The following is a 24,591-nucleotide window of genomic DNA, read 5'->3' as shown; positions in this document are numbered from 1 at the left end:
GTCCCTGATCTAGGTTAATTAACCTAATTTGTGCCTGCCATGTTACCTGATTTAATCCCCTGCCCAAATGTCTGCACAAATGGGCATTCAGACTGGCCTAACCCTAGGTCTATCCAAATGTAATGTCTGTACCTACCCTTAAAGGGTAATTTACAACAAAGGGGTGATGGCTCCTAAATGATAAGAATTTGCTTTCATTAAACAGTAGATTAAGCCACACCTGGTCTTTTGAAGATTTGCCTTCTTTCTTTTCTTCTTTTTTTTTGTTTTAATTGTGCAGCCTATACTTCAGTAGGAAGCTCTTCAAGGTCACTTCTATAGTGCTTTATCATACTTGTCCTTCAGCATTTTGTGTTTTTAGTTTGTGAAGTGACTTGGTGCTGCAATTCTCATTGAACTTGGAAATGTGGCATCCCACTTTTTTTCCCCTGCAGATTTGATGCATTACTCGATTACAGGCACAGAGAGATACAATACTGTCAAAAAATGCTTTGCTTTACAGAAACATACCCTGACCCAGAGGTAGCGTAGTCATTAAATTATTTTGAAGTGGACTAGAGTACATTTGTTTCTATGGCTAGGCACAGAAAGAGATACAGTGGGTGCATCTGCATGAGATGTCTACTGTGGCGCTGCCTAATAAACACTGGAGTAAATATCTCAGTATCTATATGTGTGCTCCTATTAGTGCACACAAAACTAATAAAATGCACAGAGGAGAAGTACTTGCATACATGTAGACACTGACACTGGCTGGAGCATGAGACTGCTTCAGTGTAGGGGCTACCTGCCAGCGAGACCCACACTGAAGCACCCTGTAACAGACTACCTTTGATGCTTGCCACTTTAAGGCCTTAGAGCTAGCAGCAGAACAGCCTGCAGGATACTGTTATGGCTGTGTAAAGCTTTGGGTGCTTATTCAATTTGGAGTAGATTTGGCCTGATTTGGTGGCCAAATCTCTGAATCCAAATTGAATCGGGACCAATTTTAAAGGTCCAAATTGGTTCAAAGCTGTCCAATTTCCCTCCCTCACCCTATGGCTGCTCCCGTCTGCCCCACCTCAGTACTTTAAAGAAAAGCCCCTGTGCTTACCAGGTGCTGCTGGGTTGGGGGGGGTGATCCCCACTGCCCCATGCTGCATGAGGGGGTCTGGGCGAGTCTCCTGGCCCCCCAGCCCTTCCCCCCCCCCAGCTCTGGCTCTTTAAGAAAAAAAAAGTTGAGAAAAGCCCCAGGACTCACCACTCCTGCAGCACCCTCAGGGGCTCATGCAGAGCTCCCCACGTGGTGTGGGGCAGTGGGGGGGGGGGCAGCAGGGATCACCTCCCTGCTGGCAGAAGTAGTGAATCTGGGGGTTCTTTCATTTTTGTTCCTTAAAGGGCCAAAGCTGGTCCAGGTGGGGCACCCATGGGGGAGCAAAGGGGGGGGGCTCATGCAGAGCCCCCCCATGCCACATAGTATAGTGGGGGGTAGTGGGGATCACGCCCCACCCAGCAGCACCTGCTGAGCTGGGCCATTTTTTTTTTCCCCAAAGAGCTGCGGTGGGTGAGGCAGCCATTGCCAGGCTGGGGGAGAGGCCGGGTGGTGGTGGTGGGGGGCAGTCCTGGCCTGGCCTGGCTTGGCTGATTCACAGATTCAGAGATTACCAGAGTAGGAGATCACCAAATAAAATCACTTTTTTCTTGTTGTAAAAATATATATATATTATTCCTTCTCATTATCTGTTCACACTTGACAAAGACTTCAGAAATAACCTATGACAACAGGTGCATTCTACACCTGTTACAATAAAGTTTGTAACAGATGCAGAATTTACAATTTAGATCTGTTCTGATGGTATGTAGGGAGTTTGATAAGGGCAGCAGGAATGAAGAAATGATGTTTATTCACAAGTATTACTCAGAGCAGAGGGGGACAACAGGGGCCTGATTCTCTATCATCTCTTTGCACTGTCACTTGCAATGGTGCAAGGTACAAAGAAAGAAACAAACACTTTGATTTGTTATCACTGTCTACTCATTCTGTACTGATGTAAATGACTGCACAAGAAAAAGCTGAATTTTCTACCTATTGCAAGACGAGAAAGTAAGCAAACTTAAAAAGGGAAGCTGTTTTACTGGTACACCACATGGGAAAGCATCTAATGAGTTGTTTGAAGAAAAAATCCTTTCAAAAGGATTTCAAAATCTTCCAAAACTTCTTCATGGTTTGTGTGACCAGACTCTGGAATAGACTCCCAGCGGCGGTGGTGCAGGCATCTATCCTGGAGATATTCAAATAGAGACTGGATGCACATCTTGCTGGGGTTATTTAATCCCAGCAGTCTTTCCTGCCTAGGGCAGAAGGGCTGGACCCAATGATCTTACAAGGTCCCTTTCAGGCCTAAACTTCTATGAATCTCTGAAAAAATGGAATTATTATTTTAATTTGTTTTTGATCCAACTTTCCAGTAACAGGCCAACTCTTCTTCCCATCCCCCCCCCAAATAAAAAGTAGCCACCTCTTCATGAAGATTACTACATCAGCAAGATCTTCCACAAACTTGGTTCTTTATAAACTGCATATGTAATTTCACCTCTACCTGTATCCACACATTTGGAAGCTCTGTGTGTAGCAATTTGAGATAGTTATTATAGAGTATCAATGATGAATAACAATTGCTTTGTAAGACTATAGTTTGCATGTATAGATGAATGACTGTGAGGTGAATGGAAAAATATTGAAAGCATGGTGTGCAGGCAAACAGGTTACCAAAACATGGAAGAATTCCATGGAGAGACTGAAGACACAGCTTGTAACAGACATAGCAAGGAGATAAGAGAGATGTCAGATGCTCTGAAGGACAACACTCAGAATGTTGCTGAGTAAACTCATCTGTTTGCCATAGTGGGAAATTACTGGGGTTCAAACAAAGAAGGCACAAAGTCAAGAAAGGCAGAACCGGTCACTCAACACCAATTTGATACCCCCTATAAAGGGGAGAGGCTTAACAGCAAGAGGTTGGGTAACACTCTGCGTACTTCACTGGAGCACAGACACACATCTGTATGAGGCTCTGCTCCTCATCTTGTACTCCTAGGCTGGCCACCTAGTGCAGTACTGAGCAACGGACTTTGGTAACTACAACATCTGCAGAGTAATTGGGAGTAAGGGTATGTATGTGTGAATGTATGAGCGCTCTTTTGAATATTCTAATCAATAAACACAACATCTTGCCTTATCCCCCTCAAAGTCTCACTTCTCATTTTAAGCAATTGGTAAATTGTATAACACCTGTATATACTGTGTATCACTAGTTATGTGTGAACTAGCCCAGCTAGGATCAAGTAGGATTATGTTGTCTGGAGATTCTTCCAATTTCATTTTTAAAAATTTGTTTGAGTGGGCCTGACCCAAAACCCTTGAATCCAAAGACACCCAAATTATGGGGATTTTACAACCAAAGTCTGAATATTTCATCCCATTCATGTATTTCTACATAATTCTGAGAGACCCTTTGGACTTACTAAATTAAGTGATTCCTGAGGTACTCCAGGCTTCATTTTGATTCGTCTTAACCATAATACAAATTGGAGTGATGTCCCTAGAATCACTAATTCTAAAAATGGGAGTATAATACCATTGCAAGCCATGGAGTTACTCTGGCTTTATACTGTTGTGAATAGGATGAAAAAATGATTCTGTGTTTTCCTCTGTGCCTGGAATGCTATTAGCCAATCACTGATGTTCAATTATAATAATCTAGAACTGGAAGTGGGAATCTTCTTGAAGTATTTCCCATTGGATGAAGGAATGACTAATGGAAATCCTGTATAAATGTCTGTTCTTCTCCTGTCTATTGGCTACCCCTGTCTGAGATTTCCAGTCTACTGGCTACCCCAAATCGGTTCAGATAAGTTTGGAAAAAACACTGATAAACAATTAAACTATCTCAAAACAGCTTTAAGATCTCAGTCATTGGATACCTCTACATGAGACACTTTACTGTGCAACAGACTAATCTACTGCACAGTGAAGTATCACTGTCTACATGTGTACGGCACTTACTGAGCAGTAAATTAAACCACTGCACAATTAGCTAGTACCTGTACATACTAGCATGGTCAAGGGGCAGTGGGTCAGGCCCTACGAAGAGAGGCTGAAGGGCCTGAATTTATTCAGCTTCCACAAGAGAAGGCTGAGATGAGATCTGGTGGCCATTTATAAACTCACTGGGGAGACCAGCAGGAATTGGGTGGGGCTCTGTTTCCCCAGGCAGCACTAGGGGTTACTAGGAATAACGGCCACAAATTGTTAGGCAGAAGGTTCAGGCTGGACATCAGGAGATATTACTTTACAGTTAGGGCTGCCAGGCTCTGGAATGGACTCACAAGGGAGGTGGTACTCTTTCCTACCTTGGGGGTCTTCCAAGAGGAGGCTGGACAGGTATTTGACTGGGGTGTTATGACCTTGTACTCATTCCTACCTAGGGTAGGGGGTCAGACCTGATGATCTGTTTAGGTCCCTTCTGACCCTAAGCACTATGAAACTGTACATCAGTTACTGCACAGTAACACTCCCGTAGATGCTGACCAGAAGCAAATTTGCTCCTAGTTAGCTGAAGAAGCAGGGGAGCACAGGGGACCGGTAGCTCTCTGTCCCTGGTCCTGGCATTGCTAGGAGCTAGGAACCAATTAGTGGTACGATGGAGGAGCTCTCTGCCCCATCCTGGCTCCCAGCATGGAGCTGGCTTTACCAGGAGGTGGGCGAGGGCTGGGAACTCACTGGCAGCTGTGCATCTCAATGGGCATGAGGCCAGGAGAGCTTTGCCTGCTTCAGGGGCAGATCTCTCCAGCCCTGTGCTGATCTGGTCTATTCCTGATTGTACATGGGGCCAGGAGATACCTGCCACTGCTGCTAGCAAAGCTCTCCTGGCCATGTGCATATTGGGACTGGCTTCATGTTCCTTGCTAGCCCTTGGGCTAGCTTGGAGCTCCCCTTGACTGTTGCAGGGAGCCAGAGAAGGGTGGGAGCAGCCCTGTACCAGGCTGCTCCCATTGGAAGCAAATCTGCTCCCAACAGGGAGCACATGTAGAGGTGCTTCTAGGGAAGGCTTACTGTGCAGTATTAATAGCATGTATAGACATACCCACTGTCTCTCTCTGCAACATTTAAACTAAATATATAATTTTGGACAGAATTAACTCAAGTGTAAAGACACAGCTTGTTTCTGATTCTCTTGGAATCAATAGCAAAAAGATAAATAAAAGTGCTAGCAGAAAGCTGAATTCAAAGAATGACTCTGGTGATAGTCATGAACTTTACAGATTCATGTGAAAATGGTGTACTTGTTTCTTGAGAGAGTATTTATCCTGAAATATGTGGCATGATGTGTGTTAAATCAATACAGGTATACCTATTACTAAAGTTCTTAAAGGTATACAATGCATCTGTAAAATGGATTAAATTCTAAAGGTTCAGCTAAAGGTACCAGCTTCTCTGGTAAGTGGTTTGAATGTCTGAGTATGTGACCGTATTTCCATGCCCTGTTATGAGAGTCTGGAATTACAAATGCTTTTATTTCTAATCTGGTCAGAACAAGGAATTCAACTGACCTGGACTGAGTTTACTAAAACCTTGGCTCTTTATTTGGTACTATTATTATTATCTCATCTGAAGATTTCAGAATGTTATCCCAACCTTTATTAACATCTGAAATATATGCTATAGGAAGTTGTTGTTAAATATACACTATTTACCCTACATCTCTATGTACAATTTAGACCAGAACAGCACAGAACACTTTAGTACCCAAATAGGCTCAAGTGTTTAGATATATAATATGCTTAATTTGTCTAAAACAGTGGCTCCCAACTTTTTTTGCTGTGACCCTAAAACTAGGTCATGACCTCTATCCCCGCCACTGACTTGCAGAGCCCTGGCTGGGCTGGGATCATGGGGGCAGTGGTGGCGAGAGCCGTGTGGACTGTACACCGGGAGAGCCCCACAGGCGAGAGGCGCAAAGTGAGAGGTGGACCCCTCATGACCCTGTTTTGAGTTGTGCTCTGAGGTTGGGGTCCACTGATCTAAAATCTCAGCTTCATTTTTTGTTTAAAAAAACAAGATGACCACCATTGCTACGAAACCTATAGGTTGTTCACCCTCATCTTCCTGGAGCCTTGTTTATATCTTCTCTCTTTTTGTTTTTAAATGGTAGCTAAACTGATGTAGCTTTACTTGTTGAAAATAGCCTTGGGTTAAAAACCCATGGTTGACAGACACCCTGGGCTGATAGTTCACACCTCTCCAATTTATATGAAGTAAGATGGCCAGTGATGATTGAGACCAGTCTGATGGTATGAAACAACAGACCTCTATAGGAAAGGCAAATAAATGGATATTAGTGATTTTTATACTTGAAAAAAAAATGCAGCATGAAGCCAAACCTACAGTCCCACACAATTATCTTAGAACATTTGCACAATCTTGTGTAAGTGGCACATTAGGTTGGTGACTCAACTCAGTGGAGTATGGTTTGTGGGAAGAGCTTGGAAGACTGCTTCTGTTTTGGTTTTGTACTCTGCTAGTTAAGTCCCTGCTCCAAAAACATAAGGGTAGAGGGAGTGGAGAAGAAAAGACTCTTAATCAGTTTTATGATGCCAACTGCTGTCCAAATGTTCACAAAAAATAAGCAGTGCAGGCAATATGTGTCATCTCTTAAAGAAACTAAGAAGGAAACAGAAATGCAGAAAATGATATATCTTGCTTCAGGGAAGGAAGAAAATTTAGCAAACAAATGCCAAGTATAAAATATCCATTGCTCAGCTCTGCCCTGATTTTACCAAAGTGGCTCACAGAACAGTAGCCATGTTAGTAGCTTTTGTAGAAAGGACAATACTGCCTTTGAGAAGATGAGTAGTGGCAGAGAAGGATTGTTTGTGTGTGTTCTTTTTTGTTTACATACCATTATCACACATCCAATCAATGCAAACAACCCAAATAATTCTAATCCTAAAATATAGGAAGGAGTAAGTTTTCAGTCAATTCTAAAACCTCTTAAATCTTTTCATGCTGGTCAAATGTATCTGAAGCAATTGGATTTTTGGATGACAGGATATTGCATTTCTTATCAAAATCAGTAAAGAAAGGAAATCAGTCCTCCAAAATGATGTACAACCTAGCCTGAAATAAAAAATGACAAAAATGCCTCTACTCCTAATGGATGATTTTTCTAAAGAAGATTATCTGGCTTCTTTCTCAGTGCTATAGTGTGGATCCATCCATCCCAGTTCCCTCGTAACTGTTATTAAACTTTATCATTCACAGAGTGAAGGATAAGCAAAAAAGTTTACTAACGGTTCATTAGAAGGGCCCTTCTACTGACTATAGCTTTAGATGTCGTTCAACAGAAAAGTGGGTGCATCTACATGAGAGATGTTACTGTGCAGTTACCTAGTTCGCTGCACAATAAGCCTGCAGATCTACAAGTTCTCGCATGTACTGCACAGTAAAAACCCTTAATGGTGATTAAATTTGCTACCTGTAAATTCAGTCTGATTAAGTCTGATTAGTAACTGCACAGTATCAGGTCTGTCCAGCCACTAGGGGGCTGGTCTGAGGCCAGCCCCAGGGCTCCTGGGGGATGGGAGGTGGTGGGAGCTTCTGCTCTAGGGCTCAGCTGCCTCTATAGCCTGGCTGCAGGCTATAAAAGTGCCACACACACCAGGGAAACTAAGGGCACTGTAGGCCCCATGTACCCCCGTGGGCAGTCCATGGCCCTGCTGTGCCTGCCTGCCTCACACCACCCAAGCAATGATGCTGGGCACTGAGCTGCCACACAGCTGCCAGGAAACTGCTCTTGAGCCAGGTGGATGCAAACTGCAGCCCTTGGCCAGTCCTGTCAGCTCCCCAGGGCTGCCTGCAGGGAGCTGACAGGACTGCACCTCCTCCCAGCTGGCCCTACAGGGGCTAGCACCACCTCCCTGCTGCACACCCCCAGCAGGCTGCCTTGTGCCTGAAGGTGCTGCAGGGCATAGTCTCTGCTGCACAGCTGCCAGTCCTTTGCTGTGCCCCTGTGCTGGGTGCTGCTGGCAGCTGCATGCGGGCCCAGAGAGCAGGTACAGGACCCAGCATGGCCTTATTCTTGTCATCCAGGCCCAGCACCACCCATGTGCACATGCCTGTGCCCTTCACCAAGGGCCACAACTGGAGCCAGTAGGAGACTGGTGACCTCATGGCTGTCTCAGGTGACACGGAGGAGCTACACCAGTTTGCCCATGCTGAACAGGTGGCCCACATACTAGAGACTGGTGGGTGTGGCCAGCTTCAGCAGAGCAAGGACCAGGCAGGTATTGGCAGGGAGGGCTGTGAGTATGCCAGTGTCCTGCCACTCCAGGTCATGCCAGAGTTGCTGGAGCAGGTCCTAGAAGGTGGCCCAGGTCACCCAAAAGGTGTCCAGCCACCGCTTATCATCCTAGGTCTGCTGGATGAGGTGCTGCTGCCACCAGTGCTGGCTAGTGTGGAGGGCCCAGAGGCAGTGAGGCTGGAGGCCCAGGAGGGTGATGGTGGCCCTAGTGCTGGCATCATGGAGCCCTTGTTGGTGCCCCTGGCAGTGGCAGCTATGCAGCATTAGTGGCCCTGGGATGGTGCACTGTGGGCAGGCAGGCAGTTGCAGGTTGTGGGGGAGCTGTGTGGCATGAGATGGCCATGGGCCAGGTGACTGTAAGCATGGCAGGGTGAGCGCGATGGCCAGCAGGTTCCCAGGTCATCAATGCTAGGTCCAGGGGCTGGGACAGCTGTAGCATAGGAAGGCAGAGTGGCCATGGACAAAGCTTTCCTGTGCTACTTCTGCACTTGTCATGCTGCTCCTGAGCAAAGGAAGAGGCTGACTAGAGAGGACAGGGCAGGGCTGGCTTTTAAAGAGGGCTGCCAGGTGCTAGCAGCTGCAGCCAGAGACTGTAACTCCCCCCAGTTGCAGCACTGGCACATTGCAGGGCTGCAGTGGACTGGCAGTACATTTTTCACCTAATCCTTGCATGTGTAGACACCTACGCAAAACTGTTACTGCACAGTAGCTTATTTTACAGTAAATCTAGGCTGGAGTAAATGCATGTATAGACTTGCCTACTCTGTAGTAAAAGAGGACTCATGTTTAAATTGTTTTAATATTAATCTACAATAAAACATGTAAAGATACAAAGACATAATATTCAGCCACATTTTTTTTCCTTATGTCTTCTACATGCAAAGGAGGGTTGCCTGCAAAAATGTATTTAATATAATGCTTGACCCAAGTACATCTATTTTAATTCAAGCTTTAACAACACCTAACTGATTCTCCCCACCCCCAGACATGTGCTCCACAGAATAGTGAAACTTCCTTATTACCACAGCATCACATTTACTCTGTTGTTCCAATAAATTTATTCAGCAATGCCTCATTCCACAAATCAATTCAATTAAATATAGCTGGAAGGATAACATTTTACAGTGTGGATTGATATAACTGAACCTTAACCCATCTAATCTATTTTAGCTTGTATATCACCACTATCACAGAATCCTCTACAGAGTGGTAGGACCTACAACATTCGCTAACCAGTTGTTTACATAGCTGGAAGTTAAATGTTGATTTTTGGAGATGCATTCAAGCTCAATAACAGCTTTAATAAAATCTAGGTTCTCCACTATCCTTGTAACAGGATGATAGCAAGGGAGAAAATGACTTTAGGCAAGGTTAAAGCTCTCAGTCTTGGGGAACCACTATTTTCATTTTGTCATTGGAATAACTGAAGTAAAGAAAAGTTCTTCACATAAGGTCATGGAACAAATCATCAGCAGAGATGGTGGGGGAGAGAATTCCTGACTCTGTCAGGTACTTCAAGCCTTACTAGATAATTTATTTTCCAAGAAGCAATGGAAAATGTACCATTCAAAGTTGATACTGCATCTGCCTTTCCCTCCCACCCAACCCTCTTCTTTTGATCTTACCCCAATTTGTCTCCAAACTGTGATGCTGGGAACACTAGTCCTTTCCCGTCTCCTTCATTAGCATTTTTGTTTGTTGCAATATTTGGGAGCCAGGAGCAGCATGGAGAGGAGGCATCCAGGCACATGTGTGTCCCCTTACCAGACGCAAGGCAGATGCAGCAGCAGTGGAGCCAGCAGCGGGGGCGGCAGCAGATGATCCCCCTAAGGTAAGTGGGCAGAGGGACCGGATGCAGCTGAGCCGGATCCAGACGGGAAGCCCCCCGGATCCCTCTTAGCTGAGCCGGTAGGGAGCCGTGCTGTGCAAACAGAGTGTGCAAATGGGGAGGGCTAGGGAAGACTGTCCCCCCAAGCTAGGGAGCACCCCCGGGGTTAACCCTCGGGGAGCGGGCTCTGGAGGCACCGGATCCCCCCCAGCGGGGGAGCGCAGGGGGCGGGACTGCCAGCAAGCACTTCCAGAAAGACCAGAGTGCCTGATTGGCTGATTGGGGCACCAGCGGGAAATTCAAACTGCGGTCTTTAAAAGTCACAGTTTGATGTAGCCCCTGGCACTTGGGAGCCAGGAGCAGCAGGGAGAGGAGGGATCCAGGCACACGTGTGTCCCACATGCATGTGTGCCCCCTTACCGGACCCGAGGTGGAGGCGGACACAGCAGCAGTGGAGCCAGCAGCAAGGGCAGCAGCAAGTGATCCCCCTAAAGTAAGTGGGCAGAGGGACCAGACGCAGCTGAGCCAGATCCAGAAGGGAAGCCCTCCGGATCCCTCTTACCTGACCTGGTAGGGAGCCGCGCGAACAGAGCGCACAAACAGCTGCATTCTGAAAAGTGCACCAGTATTTGCATCGGCGTTCGCGCTGGTGGGCGAGCAGGAAGGGCCAGGAGGGAGATTCCTACTAGGGCAGGGTGAAGGCCCTGCACTAAGCTAAAAACAAGCAGCAACTCCTATGATGGTGTTGACGCAGAGTGCTGCCAGGGCCCATGCCTGGGGGGAGCAGCCTACCCGGGGCTTGTTTGAGGCTTCCACCTAGACAGAGCCCATGGGGGAGCTGGCGTCCCCCAACCTCCTGGCCTGCAGGGGTTGCCCAGCAAGGCCCAGGGGGGCAGGGATTGGGAACCCCCACACCTGTCCTGCAGGCGTCCACCTTAGGGCCCTGGAGGTGCAGGTGAGGGAGCTCCAGGAGGAGGTTAGCAGGCTGAGGGGAATCAGGAAGGTGGAGGAAGAAACTGATGGCTATTTCCTTTCCCTGCAGGGCCACACACCCAAGGAAGAAGCACCTTGGGAAGTGCCCTCCACTGCAGAGTGGCAGATGGTCACCTCCAGAACCAGGACTGCTCGTAACACAGCAGTACCATTTCCTCCAGTTCAGCTAGAGAACAGGTATGAGGCCCTGGCAACACTGAAGGAGAAAGAGGGAGAGGAGGCAACTTCACACTCTTCATGCCCTGAACAGGCCAAAGGAGCCAAGCAGTCCCAGAGGAGAAAGCATCGAGTGTTCGTCATAGGCGACTCCATCCTGAGAGGTACAGAGGGCCCCATTTGTTGCCAGGACCCCTTGACACACGAGGTCTACTGCCTCCATGGAGCAAAGATTTGTGACATGATGGGGATGATCCAGGCCATGATCCAGCCCATCAATTACTACTACATGGTCCTAATCTATGTGGGTACTAATGACACAGCCAGGAGAAGCCCTGATCACCTGGTGGCAGACTACCGCGCTCTGTGGGGGCATGCTGAAGGAGATAGGTTCACAGGTGGTATTCTCTTCTGTTCTACCAGTAAGTGGACATGAAAGACAGCATAAGACGTGCATCACAGAGACCAACTGGCGGCTTAGGGAATGGTGTCTTGTGGCGGGCTTTGGCTTCCTTGACAACAATCATGATGAGAGACATGCTTGGATGGGACGGGCTCCACCTTTCCCCTAAAGGTAAGCATGTGTTCTCTTCTAGATTGGCAGATCTCCTCTGGTGGGCTTTAAACTAGGGTCATCAGGGGAAGGGAGGAAGATGAGGGAGAAGGAAGCCTTGGACCGCTAAACCAAGCAGCACTCACAAGTACAGCCCAGCATAGACCGACGAGTGGAACATATACACAGGTAAGCAACAGGGGCAAGGGCAATGCTGTGATTAGGGGGCCAGTGGACACATCCACAGGAGGCCTCAAATGCCTCTACACAAATGCTCATAGGAACTTACCCTCCTGCTAGCTGACACCAACTCAGACATACTGGGGCTCACAGAAATGTGGTGGGACCCAACGCATGACTGGACAGTGAATATCAAGGGCTATAGGCTGTACAGGAGGGATAGGACAGGGAGGAAAGGTGGGGGTGTGGCGCTCTACATTAAGGAGGAATACACATCCTCACCAGGTAGCACAGTCAGAGGAGGGGCACACGGAAGTGCTCTGGATTAGAATACAAGGCAGTTGAGGGGAAAGAGACTTAATGGTGGGGGTCCACTACAGACCACCCAACCAAGGGGAAGAGCTAGACCAGGAATTTTTAAGTCAGCTCACGGAGGTAGCTAGGTCAAAGGACGTGGTCATCATGGGTAACCTGAACTTTCCAGACATCTGCTGGGAAAAGCAGTCAGCCAGGTTTGACAACTCATGTAGGTTCCTTGCCAAAATGCAGGACCTCCATCTAACCCAGGAGGTGCACAGGCCCACTAGGAGAGACGCCTTGTTGGACCTGGTGCTGGCCACCGGTGACGACCCAGTAAGGGGGATGTGGGTGCTCGACCATCTGGGAGACAGTGATCATCGCCTGCTGGAATTCACCATCCAGCGCAAGGTAGCAAAGGCCTACAGTAAGACAGCAGCCCTAGATTTCGGGGGGGGGACTTCAATGAACTAAGGAGAATAATTGGGGAAGCACTGAGGTCCTGGAGGGGAGGGGAGCCAGGTGTTGAAGAAGAGTGGTTGCTCCTTTAGCAGACGATCCTCCAAGCCCAAAGGTAAGTAATCCCAACACAGATCAAAGGGAGAAGAAGGGCACAAAAGCCCCCAATGCTCACCAGAAGCATCCAGGAATGTCTTCTAGCTAAAAGGGAGGTGTACACCCAATGGAAGGGAGGGGCCATCACCAGGGAGGATTATTCTGCGGTTGCTTGGGGATGCAGGGGGGAAGTCAGGAAGGCCAAGGTGGAGATGGAACTGGGACTAGCTTCCAGATCAAGGCCAACAAGAAGTCCTTTTTTAATACATAGGGGGCAAAAAGAAGGTTCCGGGTAACATGGGGGCCCCTGCAAGACACACTAGGAAATTTGGTCATCGCACCAGACGACAAAGCTAACCTATTTAACAACTTCTTTGCCTCCATTTTCCTGAGCAGGGACTAGATCAGCCCCTCCACCAGGCCCCCCTCAGGCCCCAGGAGAGGGGCACCTAGGCCAAGGGTCAGGGAGGATCTAGTCAGGGAACTTCTGAAAGGACTGGATGTATTTAAATCAGCTGGTCTGGATGATCTCCACCCCAGAGTGCTGAGGGAATTACCTGAGGTCATTGCAGGACCCCTGGCATAGCTTTACTCATGGTGCTCTGTTGTGATACCAGAGGACTGGAAGAGGGCCAGTGTGGTTCTCATCTTCAAAAAGGGGAGGAAGGAGGACCCGGGAAACTACAGGCCAGTTAGTCTTTCCTCGATCCTGGGTAAGCTTTTTGAGAGAATTATTCTGGCACATGTCCACAAAGGGCCAGCAGGGGAGGTTATGTTTAGGGGCAACTCTTTAGAGGCAGGTCCTGTCAGACCAACCTGGTGGTCTTTTACGACCAGGTCACCAAATCCTTAGATGCAGGGGTAGCAGTGGACATAGTCTTTCTGGACTTTCGGAAGGCCTTCGACACTGTCTCTCACCCCGTTCTCATTAAGAAACTGGGGGACTGTGGTGTCAACACCTACACAGTCAATTGGGTCACCAACTGGCTGGAGGACCACACCCAGAGAGGGGTGGTGGACGGGTCATTTTTGACCTGGAGGGATGTGGGCAGTCCTTGGGCCCACATTGTTCAACATCTTCATCAGTGACTTGGACGAGGGGGTAAAAAGCACCCTGTTCAAATTTGCTGGTGACATTAAGATGTGGGGGGATGTGGGCATGCTAGAAGGGTGGAATAGGCTACAATTGGACCTAGACAGGTTACAGGGTGGGCGGACAAGAATAGGATGGGATTCAACACTGACAAGTGCAAGGTGATGCACCTGGGGAGGAAGAACCAGCAGCATACCTACAGGCTGGGGAACTCTCTTCTCATCAATGCAGAGGCAGAAAAGGATCTTGGAGTCATCACTGATGCCAAGCTGAACATGGGCCAGCAGTGTGGGGATGCAGTTAGGAAGGCCAACCGCACCTTGTCATGCATCCATGGATGCATCTCAAGCAGGTCCAAGGAGGCAATACTCCCCCTCTATGCAGCACTGGTCAGGCCACAGCTGTCCAGTTCTGGGCGCCGCCCTTCAAGAGGGATGTGGACAACATGGAGACGGTCCAGAGGAGGGCCACTTGCATGATCAGAGGGCAGCAGGGAAGGCCCTACCAGGAGAGGCTATGGGACCTGAACCCGTTCAGCCCCCATAGGAGAAAGCTGAGGGAGGATCTAGTGGCCTGTTACAAACTAGTCAGAGGGGACCAGCAGGCATTGGGGGAGTCCCTGCTCCCCTGAGCTCTACCAGGAGTGACTAGAAATAAGTCACAAGCTGGCAGAGGGTAAATTCAGGTTAGACATCAGGAGGCACTACTTCACTATCAGGGCGGCTAGGATCTGGAACCAACTTCCGAGCGAAGTGGTGCTGGCTCCTACCCTGGGGGTCTTTAAGAGGAGGCTAGACAATCACCTTGCTGGGGTCGTTTGATCCCAGTACTCTTTCCTGCCATGACAGGGTGTTGGACTTGATGATCTGCTCAGGTCCCTTCCGACCCTACCAACTATGAAACTATAAAACATTCTCCTGTCACTTCCTTGACATCTCCATTGCCCTATCTAGCGCATACATAAATACTGCCATATATATATCCTCTTTGCCTATCTTTGAATCATTATACCATTTCTTATTTGCTACATCACATTATCTTTTCTTGTGCTCCCTGTGCAGCTCCTCATAGTCCTTACCTACCTGTCTGTCAACCCACCCAGAACATATCTCCTTATCTTTTCTTCCTTACCATAGTGTACATGTGGGATGGCCTCTATGGACTGATTAGGTTCAATATTGTCTCTATATTTAAATCCATTCTAGTGAGCTGCTCTTGTAAGGCACATGTGAGTTTCTAGGATACTGGAGAAAATCTATTGATCTTACAAAAGAAGAAAACATGTAGATCATTGCCTCTTTCAGGTAATTTTTACTATGACCAGTTCTTACCTCCATCACTTTACTCGTTGTGCCAGTTTTCCATTATCTGTTTGTCTATCTGTCTTTCAGATTATGGGCCCTCTTCTGCATAGCTCACAATACCTGGGGCCTTGTGGCTGCAAAACAAAATTAATACCAATGTTTGTAACATGCTGTAAAAACATAGAATTGTAAAGGATATAAAATAACTGACCAGAATTTCTTGTAAAGGGAGCTCAGTAGGGAATGAATATACATTGTACTCATTTGAGTGTATTTTCCAAAGATTTTGTTAGAATTACTGCGGATACCTTGCTAAACACACATAGCTATTCAGGATAAGGACAAGGCCTCAAGAACTTTTGGTGTCATCAGGGAAATCTTTGTAAAAATTTCTCATTTCCAGTCACCTTTTCAACTCTAAGCAATCATTCAGTAAAACTGTAGCTTCCTAACTCCAGCATTAATTTCTTTAGCCTTTGTCGTCAACTAATTCAATCTCTGCTTGATTTCCTTCACACTGGAGTTCTCAATCTCCCTCTAGATTATACAGAACTTATTTTCATTAACTGCTGGAAAGCTGATCAGGTGTACATCACTCACACTGGGATTCATGTCTTTCAGCTCACTAGTTGCCCTCTTCTAGTGTTTCATCTGGGTTCATTCCTGTTGGCTTTTCTTTCTTGTTTTTTTCTTTGAAACAAATGAAAAAAGTTGACCAAATATTTCCACATGAATAGTTATAGAAATTTGAAATGAGTGTGTTGCAGCAATGTTTCCATCATCTCTGTGTATTTACTTTGTATGGGCATGTCAGTGACTGAGATTTTACTAGGGGTATCTACATGAGATCCTTACTATGGAGTTGCCTAATTTAGCTCCACGGTAAAGCATCTCAATCTACACTTGCCAGCAAGCAGCCCCTGCACTGTATGTAGCACCCGTATGCTCCAGCTAGCCCCTCTGCAGCATGTTGAATCAGGTCAAAGCAGCCCCCCTTATATATATATGTCTAGCTCCTCGTGGTCTAGATCTGGTCTGGGGGGTTGTTTAAGTTTTAACATTCCTTAGGCAATTAGGAATTACCTAACATTTTAGTGGTAGCTTTGTAGAGAAATTAATGAGACTTAATGCATGTGTTTTGTCAAGAAACAGGCTAGCGCAATAAGCGTACAGATTTAGATAGCAAGAAAATTAGTCCCATGCTGCCTGTCTTAGAACAGCATGTTTGATCGTGGCTTGCTGAGAGTTAGTCAGTATGTTTAGTCTTGCTGTAGTCAGTGTTGAACGAAGAAAGTAGAACTCTCTAATGAACAGTTCACACAGCTTTTTATGGTCTATTGTCAGAAGTGCAGCAAGCTAGTTATTTTTACTCTATCCCAAGTTTAATAACCTCCAGGCTTGACCCTTCTGCACAGCTGTCTGTTCTTCTGCCACTTATAGATTTTCTGTCACTTTGCCCTGACCAGTATCCAAATCCCCTAAGTGAACCTAAACCTGTTTCAGTAAGTGCTCAGTAGCTTGAAGTTCTTTTTCTGACATAAATAGTAAACTTTTTGTTAAAGAAACACCTCAGATAACATCCGAAGTAGAGGACAAATATTTTTTAAAGGACTCCTTCAACTTTGGTTTTAGGATTTGCCTATATAGTTTGGCCTGTACAATAGTTTTACTAATGAAAGACTACATGCTTGCTCAAATTCAATTACTCCCATGCACAGCTAATTGTATGAATAACGTATTTATCTAAAATTTAAAATTGATGTCCTAACTACCGGCATGAAAAATTATGAAAAAACTAAAGGTCAAAAGTAAACAATAAAAGCTGATATTGTAAACCTTCTAAAAACAGTTTGATGCCAATGTTGCCATACCTCCAATGCCATTTTGAACATTTTTTCCTCCTAGAACTTTAGCTGTTCAAATAAGTTCTGAAGTTTTGTATTTAAAGTTACCTATTTTTTTTAAGGTGCAAGAGAAATTGAAGGTGAAAAAAACTGTTTTCTAGCTTCTTCATGATGTAGTAGTAGTAGTCAGAAATTCTCCTAGTATTCAGTTAATTTCCAGACTTCTGGTTTATATATGCATACTTATCTCCTATGTATTTATTACCTATTCTTCATGAGTTCATCTTGAAATATTTGTAAATGAGTATATCCATTACCTATCTCCAGCATAATTAATCTACCACCAGTATAGTGGTCACTCTGGGGGAATTTATAATGGGTTTCCTTACATCCTATTCTAAAATAGCATTTTAAAATAGCCATCCAGATGTTCCCCCTCAACAATGTTAGGATACCTCAGTACTTCTGATCTTATTACCCAGTGCAAAGCTGGCAAACTATGAATAATCACTAGATACCTTGTTTTCTGACAAACAACATAAACCCACCACCCCCTCCTCCCTCCCCTCCAAAACAGCCTGAAAATGGGGTGTGAGTATTAAACAGGAAAGCTGATTTCTATCCTTTGTTTGCTGCTCCACAGTGCAGCAGCTGTGGTATTACTAGTCAGGCAGCTGATGCTTATTGCTCTTTGCTCTATAGGTCTTAATGATCATCTCCCCTTTTTAATGATCCTCATTTTCCACTAATCAAGCAAAGTTTTCTTAGAGCAATTTTGCTGCCTGCTAGCCACTCCTGCTTTCTCTTCTTCTATTTCACATCCCTGGGAACTCTTTTGAAAATTATTGCTCTTTTTAAAATGATAGATTTATCTCTGAACACAAGTCTTCAGCAGCAGCTAAGGTTTAACTTTAGTTAAACAGAAAATGGTAAGTCAGATGAAGATTAGGCTCTGTCCCTGTTCTATGCAACTGTAACTCTGGAAAAATCTTTTTTTTTCCATTCCTTTCAAAAACAAGGTGCATTTTATATTCCGTGGCATGTTGTATGCAAGAAAATACAGTACAATGTTCTAGCCACAACATAGTTAATCACCTCTGTTTCTGCTTCATAACTCAGAAATCGATCCTAAGGTTAGTGTAAAATCAGTATTGGACTACAGAACACACTTCTAAAGGTGCCTTTTTAGTATCAGACAAAAATGTGCATCTACTACACGTGTAATTGGGAGAAAAAGCTGGAGGACTTTGCCTTTATTGCAGCATGGAGCAGGGTGACAGGATTTGGTCCAATAGATTTCAAGCTATTAAATATTTTTACAGTTCCAAGTGTGTTTGAAATTAGTCTGTTTCACTTTCATTATACATCCTTACAGAACTGAATTGTTTCAGTCACCTCTGAATTGTGTAACTAGTATTTTAATGCCAAGCTGTAATGAAAGAACTAACCCAGGAAGAGATTAGCATAATATCTTACAGTATAGAACAATAGATGCCCCACTTCTACAAACAAATTAAGTCATTTGGTTTAAATAGCACTATAAATCTGGGAAGATTAAAGTTTGCATTTATAATGAAAGAATGAATAATTTAAAATACAACACAATAAAGCATACAAGGCTATTGATTGCCTGCTTTGTTAATAAATAATGGGTAAAAGACAGCATGACTCACTTAAAAGTATTGTTATTTTAGAGTTCTTATGGAACACAGGCATTTACTTTCCTTGGTGAACAGTGTGAAGTTTAGTGTGCAAACTTAAGGTGCACAAAGGTGCTGGATATTTTGGTGCCTGTTGGTAGTGTTAGCAACTAAAATCATTTATCCACCTGTTTTGATATAAATTGGTCTCATTTTATTGACATGTTATTCATCTAGTTTTATGAAGTTTTGAGGCCTTGAAGATAACATTTCAATCATCTCTGACCTGCATAGGACCTTGGCCAATAATTCCTTCATCAAGCCTGCAATTTCTTGTTGAGCCAAAGCATATCTTTTAGAAAGGCATCCAATCTTGATTTTAATGATTGCAGTGATAGAAAATCTGTCATGTTCCATATGTTTTCCAATCATTGTGTACCTTTACAGTTAAAATGTGTGCTTTATTTTTAGTCTAAAATTGTCTACCTTGAGCTTCCAACCATTGGATCTGTAGCAAAACCCCCAGTTTTTTTCCTATTTTTATAGTGTTCACTCCCCTTCCCAACCATTTCTAACTTCTTCTCTCCCTCTCCATTCCCTATAGATAAGTATAAGTAAGTTAAGATGTTGGATAAGCTTTAAACATTTTTATTTTGGTAGCAAGTTTTTGGATATCCGCTGTTCTATTTTGTATTATTACTAAGTTTGTATTGATTTTTACTGTTGTATTATTATCATTTTTGTATTGATTTTTATTGTTTCATATGGATATTGTATGGTTTAGGCCTGTGTTTATAAGTGAACCAAAATCATGTCAAGTTTCCATTTTATATGTCAAGTCTCCATCTTGTATCCTCTGCTTGGGCATCCCCTGTATATCGCAACTGTATGAGTCACATATCCCTCCCATGTAAATTGGTTCCCGGATGAATAAGTCTGATTGGGAAAGATTGAAATACAATGATAGCAGGCCTCTACTGAATGGCCTGTAACAACTGGGCCATCACCTCACATTGATTCATCCAGGAACCACAGACCTCGCCCAGGAACGGAGACAAGATCAGCATTCAAAAGGCAAAAGACCCTGCAGAACCAGCAACTCTCACTGTTACAAACACCCGAAACTGCACATCGCTGCATGGAGCGCACATGTTCAGTATGCCAGTGGCTGACCCTTGCCTGGGCATGCCTCCTGTCACTAGGGTCACACAAGGTCTGCCCCTATAAAAAGGGACAGTGAAGACGGACCCAGTGGGATGCCTTTTCCTTTGGACCAGCACCATGGCACACCACCCAGAGGCCATGCTGGCGACCCCCCTCTGGACAACATCTACTGGCCTGGATAGGTAGATATTACCTGCACACTTCCTCCTACAATTTGGACTCTCTCTCTCTCTCCCTGTCTGCCTGTCTGTCTCTCCTCCTGGACTTCGGTGGACTTCAGCCCCTGCATCAAGCCTATCTAACCCCTGCTGCCATTGTGTGTGGGTGGGTGGGTGCAAGGGAACCAATAAGACATTGTGTCACCATCTCCCCATTTCAGTAAAACCACTGTCATTTGCAACCCGAGTTGGGTCATGTTTTACTAAATCCCAGTCCCTTCCTTATCTTAAATTCCAGCCTCATTCTCTCTCTTTCAGCTCTAGTCCCCACCGTCTGCTAGTTTCCTGATCTCCTCCCAATTCCATCTCCCCTTTTCTGCCACCTCTCAGCCCCCCGCTCCTACTGCCTTTTCCCTGTGACTTTCTGCTACCTTTCTCTGTTTTCCTGCTGCCCAGCCATCTGCTGCTTTTCCTGTGATTTTTTTCTGATGCTTTCAGGCTTTCCTTGCTCTTTCTGTAGTCATTCCTGCCCCCCCACCCCCCAGCTTCCCAGCTCCTCCTGGCTGTCCTTCAGTTTTTTTTCCAGCAGCTGGAGCCTTTCACTACCTCACAACACCTACTGCTGCTCCCTGCAACTTCTCTAGCTGCCCCAGAGCCATCCTCTGGCTCCTCACATCCAGAGCCCCTCTTTAACACTCACACTTTGCTTAGTCCCATTTTTCCCCCTCCCCATCTACCTTTTCAGCTCCTCTGTAGTTCTGGCTCCAGTCCCAGACTCTGTGCCGGCATACTTCCCTGTTCTTCAGGCTTTGGGCATTGTCTTTTAATCAATTAAGATCAATTAACCTAAAGTTACCCTTGAGCCTCAGTTCTTCAACCCAGGCCTCTGTAGTATACCAGTTCTAATCCCGGTAACTTTAACTCCCTACACTTCTACTTTCTTTCCTTAACCTTTCCCCAGGTATACGAAGCACATACATACATATCGCAATACCCAACTTAGGAACTCACCTGTGTGTATGTGTAGGTGGGTGGTATGTGTGTAAAGTAGTCAATACACATATATGTATTAAATGTACATGAATACACATGTATATGTATATAAGGACTATACTGCAGTTGCTCGGGGACGCAGGGGGGCAGTCAGGAAGGTCAAGGCGGAGATGGACCTGGGACTAGCTTCCCAGATTAAGGACAACAAGAAATACTTTTTTAAATACATAGGGGGCAAAAAGAAGGTACTCGGTAATATGGGGCCCCTGCAAGACACAACAAAGCTAACCTATTTAATGACTTCGGAAGTCCTTTGACACTGTCTCTCACCCTGTTTTCATTAAAAAACTGGGGGACTGTGGTGTTGACACCTACACAGTCAAATGGGCCGCCAACTGGTTGGAGGGCCACATCCAGAGAGTGGTGGTGTATGGGTCATTTTTGACCTGGAGGGATGTGGGCAGTGGGGTTCCACAGGGCTCGGTCCTCGGACCTGCACTGTTCAACATCTTCATCAGTGACTTGGACGAGGGGGTAAAATGCACCCTGTTCAAACTTGCATGACAATAAGATGTGGGGAAAAGTGGGCACACTAGTGTCAAACCGAGTTGGTAAACCAAGCTCACAGTATTGGTCATGGTGGAACGGCTGGGTGGTGGCAATCAGACACAGAACAGGCGGGATTTTTTGAGGTGGAGTTCTGAGGCACGGAAGCGTAGTGGTTTCAAAACAGATAGAGATTTATTTGACTTATGCTTTTGATGGCGTAGGTAGTGATGCTTTATTCAGTTACAGTTAATTAGTTGCAAACAATAAACAACGGAGGGGTCTGTTGGCCTACAGGGTTCTCAAGTAAGTCCTTGCTTTCTAGCCAGAGCTAGGTGCGGCTGCCCAACTTGATAGTTCCAGGGCTGGTTAACAGCTCATTAAATGGAATAAATGAACAAACAAAACTGTAACTCAATGGATGGAATGAACGTCGTGACGCCAGTCCAATTGGACAATTGAATGGACAATTGAATGGTCATTGACGAGGCCGAGGTCGAGAGCCGGGATGTGATGCAGCGGAGATGATCAAGGTAAGTAGGGATGAGCTGGATCGTGGTTGATAATGGATGCCAAAGTCAGTCAGATGCCAGGTAAGTGAAAGCCAGAATCAGTGTCGAAGCCATAGAGGTAATCGAAATTGAGGTCGAGGTCAAAGCCAATAAGTTCGGTAATCAGAGTAGTCAGTACGAAAGAAAACGAAATCGAAGGTATGAATTCGCTGTGTGAGATTGTGACGAGAACCAGGGGATTGAATCCCAAATTGCTCTCTGCCTCGCAGTCCCTGCTGAAAGCAGCCTCTGCTACAGATAGCACACGGTCTTTCACTCTCTCACCAACGACGCCCACAAAACCCACACCCAAGGTGGGGGGTCAGAAGCCTTTTAAAGCTACCCCTTAGCCAATCAGGGTGCTTGTTATAAGAATTTTCTAGAACACTGATGTCATGCTCTTACTGACTGAGCATGCGTCAGGTTACTTGTCTGTATAGAACAGAGCATGCGCAGGGCTGTAAGTAGATCATGGGTGATTGACAGGTTTAGCGTTCACCCAGAGGGCACATGCTGAGCACGCTGCGGAATTTTCCATAGGCCTTGTCTGCGCATGATCACACTTAACTCTTGTGTTGCTAGCACTTCTTAAAAATCTTACTGGGACAACTAGAAGGAAGGAGTAGGCTGCATTTGGATCTGGACAGGCTACAGGGGTTGGGTGGATGAGAATAGGATGGGATTCAACAGTGATAAGTGCAAGGTGCTGCACCTGGGGAGGAAGAACCAGCACCATACCTACAGGTTAGGGAACTCCCTTCTTGTCAGTGCAGAGGCAGAAAAGGATCTTGGAGTTATCATTGATGCCAAGATGAACATGGGCTGGCAATGCAGTCAGGAAGACCAATCTTGTTATGTGGTGTCATCCACAGATGCATCTCAAGCAGGTCCAAGGAGGCAATACTCCCCCTCTACATGGCACCTTCCTGGTCAGGTTGCAGCTGGAGTACTGTGTCCCATTCTGGGCGCTGCACTTCAAGAGGGATGTGGACAACATGAAGAGGGTCCAGAGGAGGGCCACTTGCATGATCAGGGGGCAGCAGGGCAGGCCCTACTAGGAGAGGCTACGGGACCTGAACCTGTTCAGCCTCCATAAGAGCAACGTGAGGGGGGATCTAGTGGCCTGTTACAGACTAGTCAGAGGGGACCAGCAGGCACTGGAGAAGTCCCTGTTCCCCCGAGCGTTACCAGAAGTGACTAGAATTAACGGTCACAAGCTCCTGATGTCTAAATTCAGATTAGACACCAGGAGGCACTCCTTCACTGTCAGGGTGGTTAGGATCTGGAACCTACTTCCAAGTGAAGTGGTGCTGGCTCCTACCCTGGGGGTCTTTAAGACAAGGCTAGACAATCACCTTGCTGGGGTCGTTTGACCCCAGTACTCTTTCCTGCCGCAGTAGGAGGTCAGACTTGATGATCTGCTCAGGTCCCTTCTGACCCTACTAACTACGAAACTATATACATATAGAGATATCATTGTGTGTGGGGGGGGGAGGTATATAAATTTGTAATCCACGTATGTGTATTGGATGTGCAGGTGTTGGTAACTGGTAACTGATTCTGTCTAAAGTTGGGGTGTGTAGCATATATGGGCTTAAACTGGTGATAGGTGTGCATGTGCCTAGGCTGGTTTGAATGTGTATGTGCCTGCGCTGGTAGTATGTGTGTGTGTGCACCTAATTGATTTGTGTGTTTGTATATGTGCTATTGTACACCATGCTGTCCTGTCTAACAGCACAATATTGATATCCTGAGCATTGGCTTGATCCCTCAGGGCAACAGATCTTATGCCTTTACCTGAAAACAGAAGCAACTACTATCGGAAATTTTTCTCATATTGGTATTTGCAAACAATAAATAGTAGAATATGTCTACAGTCGAATATACCTACCTATACCTCCTCACACCCTTCTGTTTTGAAAGCTAAGTGGATTGAGCTGCTTTACCTGTTTGCTGGGCATATCTACACATAACCCCATGGCACAGTTCTTACTGCCCCATCATTTAGTGTTTGCTTAAGGATGTGCTAAATGAAGGCACAATAACAGCCGTTACTGTGCTGTCCTGGTGGTGCTTGGTTATAGTGACATTGCATCAGCATCACAGTTTGTGCCTGCCAATGTTACCTTGCTGAAGCACATCACTACAGTGATGTAGCATCTTGTGTTGATGTGCTCACTGAGTGGGAACTTTTCCATGCTTTGCATTATTTTCTGAATCTTTTTCACATTGTTAGTGCCTGTTGTGTTTTACAAAAAGTGTTGTATCAAGGAACCATAAAGGCATGATGAGGCCTATGCATTACACACAAAGCTGGTAGCTTCTGAAGATAAAGTTAGACAGTGTTATGTGTGGGGACAGTGTCCTGTCCCTGAGAGAGGGAGAAAGTGTAGG

At 45.7% G+C, this 24,591-nt stretch overlaps 1 protein-coding gene and 1 long non-coding RNA gene across 6 annotated transcripts in view; one reads left to right on the top strand and one right to left on the bottom strand.

The window, feature by feature from the left end:
- Positions 1-10,049, bottom strand: part of LOC149871607 (uncharacterized) — a 41,624-nt gene extending 31,575 nt beyond the window's left edge. Inside the window, exon 1 of the long non-coding RNA XR_016440276.1 lies at positions 9,968-10,049. This is a non-coding gene — a long non-coding RNA (uncharacterized LOC149871607). The remainder of the gene's footprint in view (positions 1-9,967) is intronic.
- A 286-nt stretch (positions 10,050-10,335) lies between these two features.
- Positions 10,336-21,053, top strand: LOC149871606 (uncharacterized). Of its 5 annotated transcripts, XR_016440274.1 has the most exons (5): positions 10,336-10,663; positions 11,213-11,483; positions 11,743-11,893; positions 15,203-15,301; positions 15,389-21,025. XR_016440274.1 is itself a non-coding variant. In XM_090032846.1 (4 exons), exons 1-3 carry the CDS (start codon positions 10,571-10,573, stop codon positions 11,889-11,891), a joined length of 513 nt encoding a protein of 170 aa, XP_089888972.1. In that variant the 5' UTR covers positions 10,342-10,570; the 3' UTR covers positions 11,892-11,893; positions 19,812-21,053. The 5 variants fall into 5 exon arrangements, 2 of the variants coding, with proteins under 2 accessions (XP_089888972.1, XP_089888970.1); XR_016440273.1 differs by having other exon boundaries at positions 11,213-11,623; positions 15,203-21,026; XR_016440272.1 differs by having other exon boundaries at positions 10,341-10,663; positions 15,203-21,025.
- The last annotated feature ends 3,538 nt before the right edge of the window (positions 21,054-24,591 follow it).

Source organism: Crocodylus siamensis, chromosome 2, assembly GCF_052110815.1.
Source record: "Crocodylus siamensis isolate JL-2025a chromosome 2, ASM5211081v1, whole genome shotgun sequence".
Classification (NCBI taxonomy): Eukaryota; Metazoa; Chordata; order Crocodylia; family Crocodylidae; genus Crocodylus; species Crocodylus siamensis.
This window is presented reverse-complemented; position numbering and strand designations above follow the sequence as displayed.

Excerpts from the sequence above, each read along its gene's own strand:
- LOC149871606 (XM_090032846.1), top strand. The coding sequence starts at position 10,571 with ATGCATGTGTGCCCCCTTACCGGACCCGAGGTGGAGGCGGACACAGCA. Across the intron at positions 10,664-11,212 it reads CAGCAAGTGATCCCCCTAAA|GGCCACACACCCAAGGAAGA; the intron begins GTAAGTGGGCAG and ends CTTTCCCTGCAG. Across the intron at positions 11,484-11,742 it reads AGGCGACTCCATCCTGAGAG|TAAGTGGACATGAAAGACAG; the intron begins GTACAGAGGGCC and ends CTGTTCTACCAG.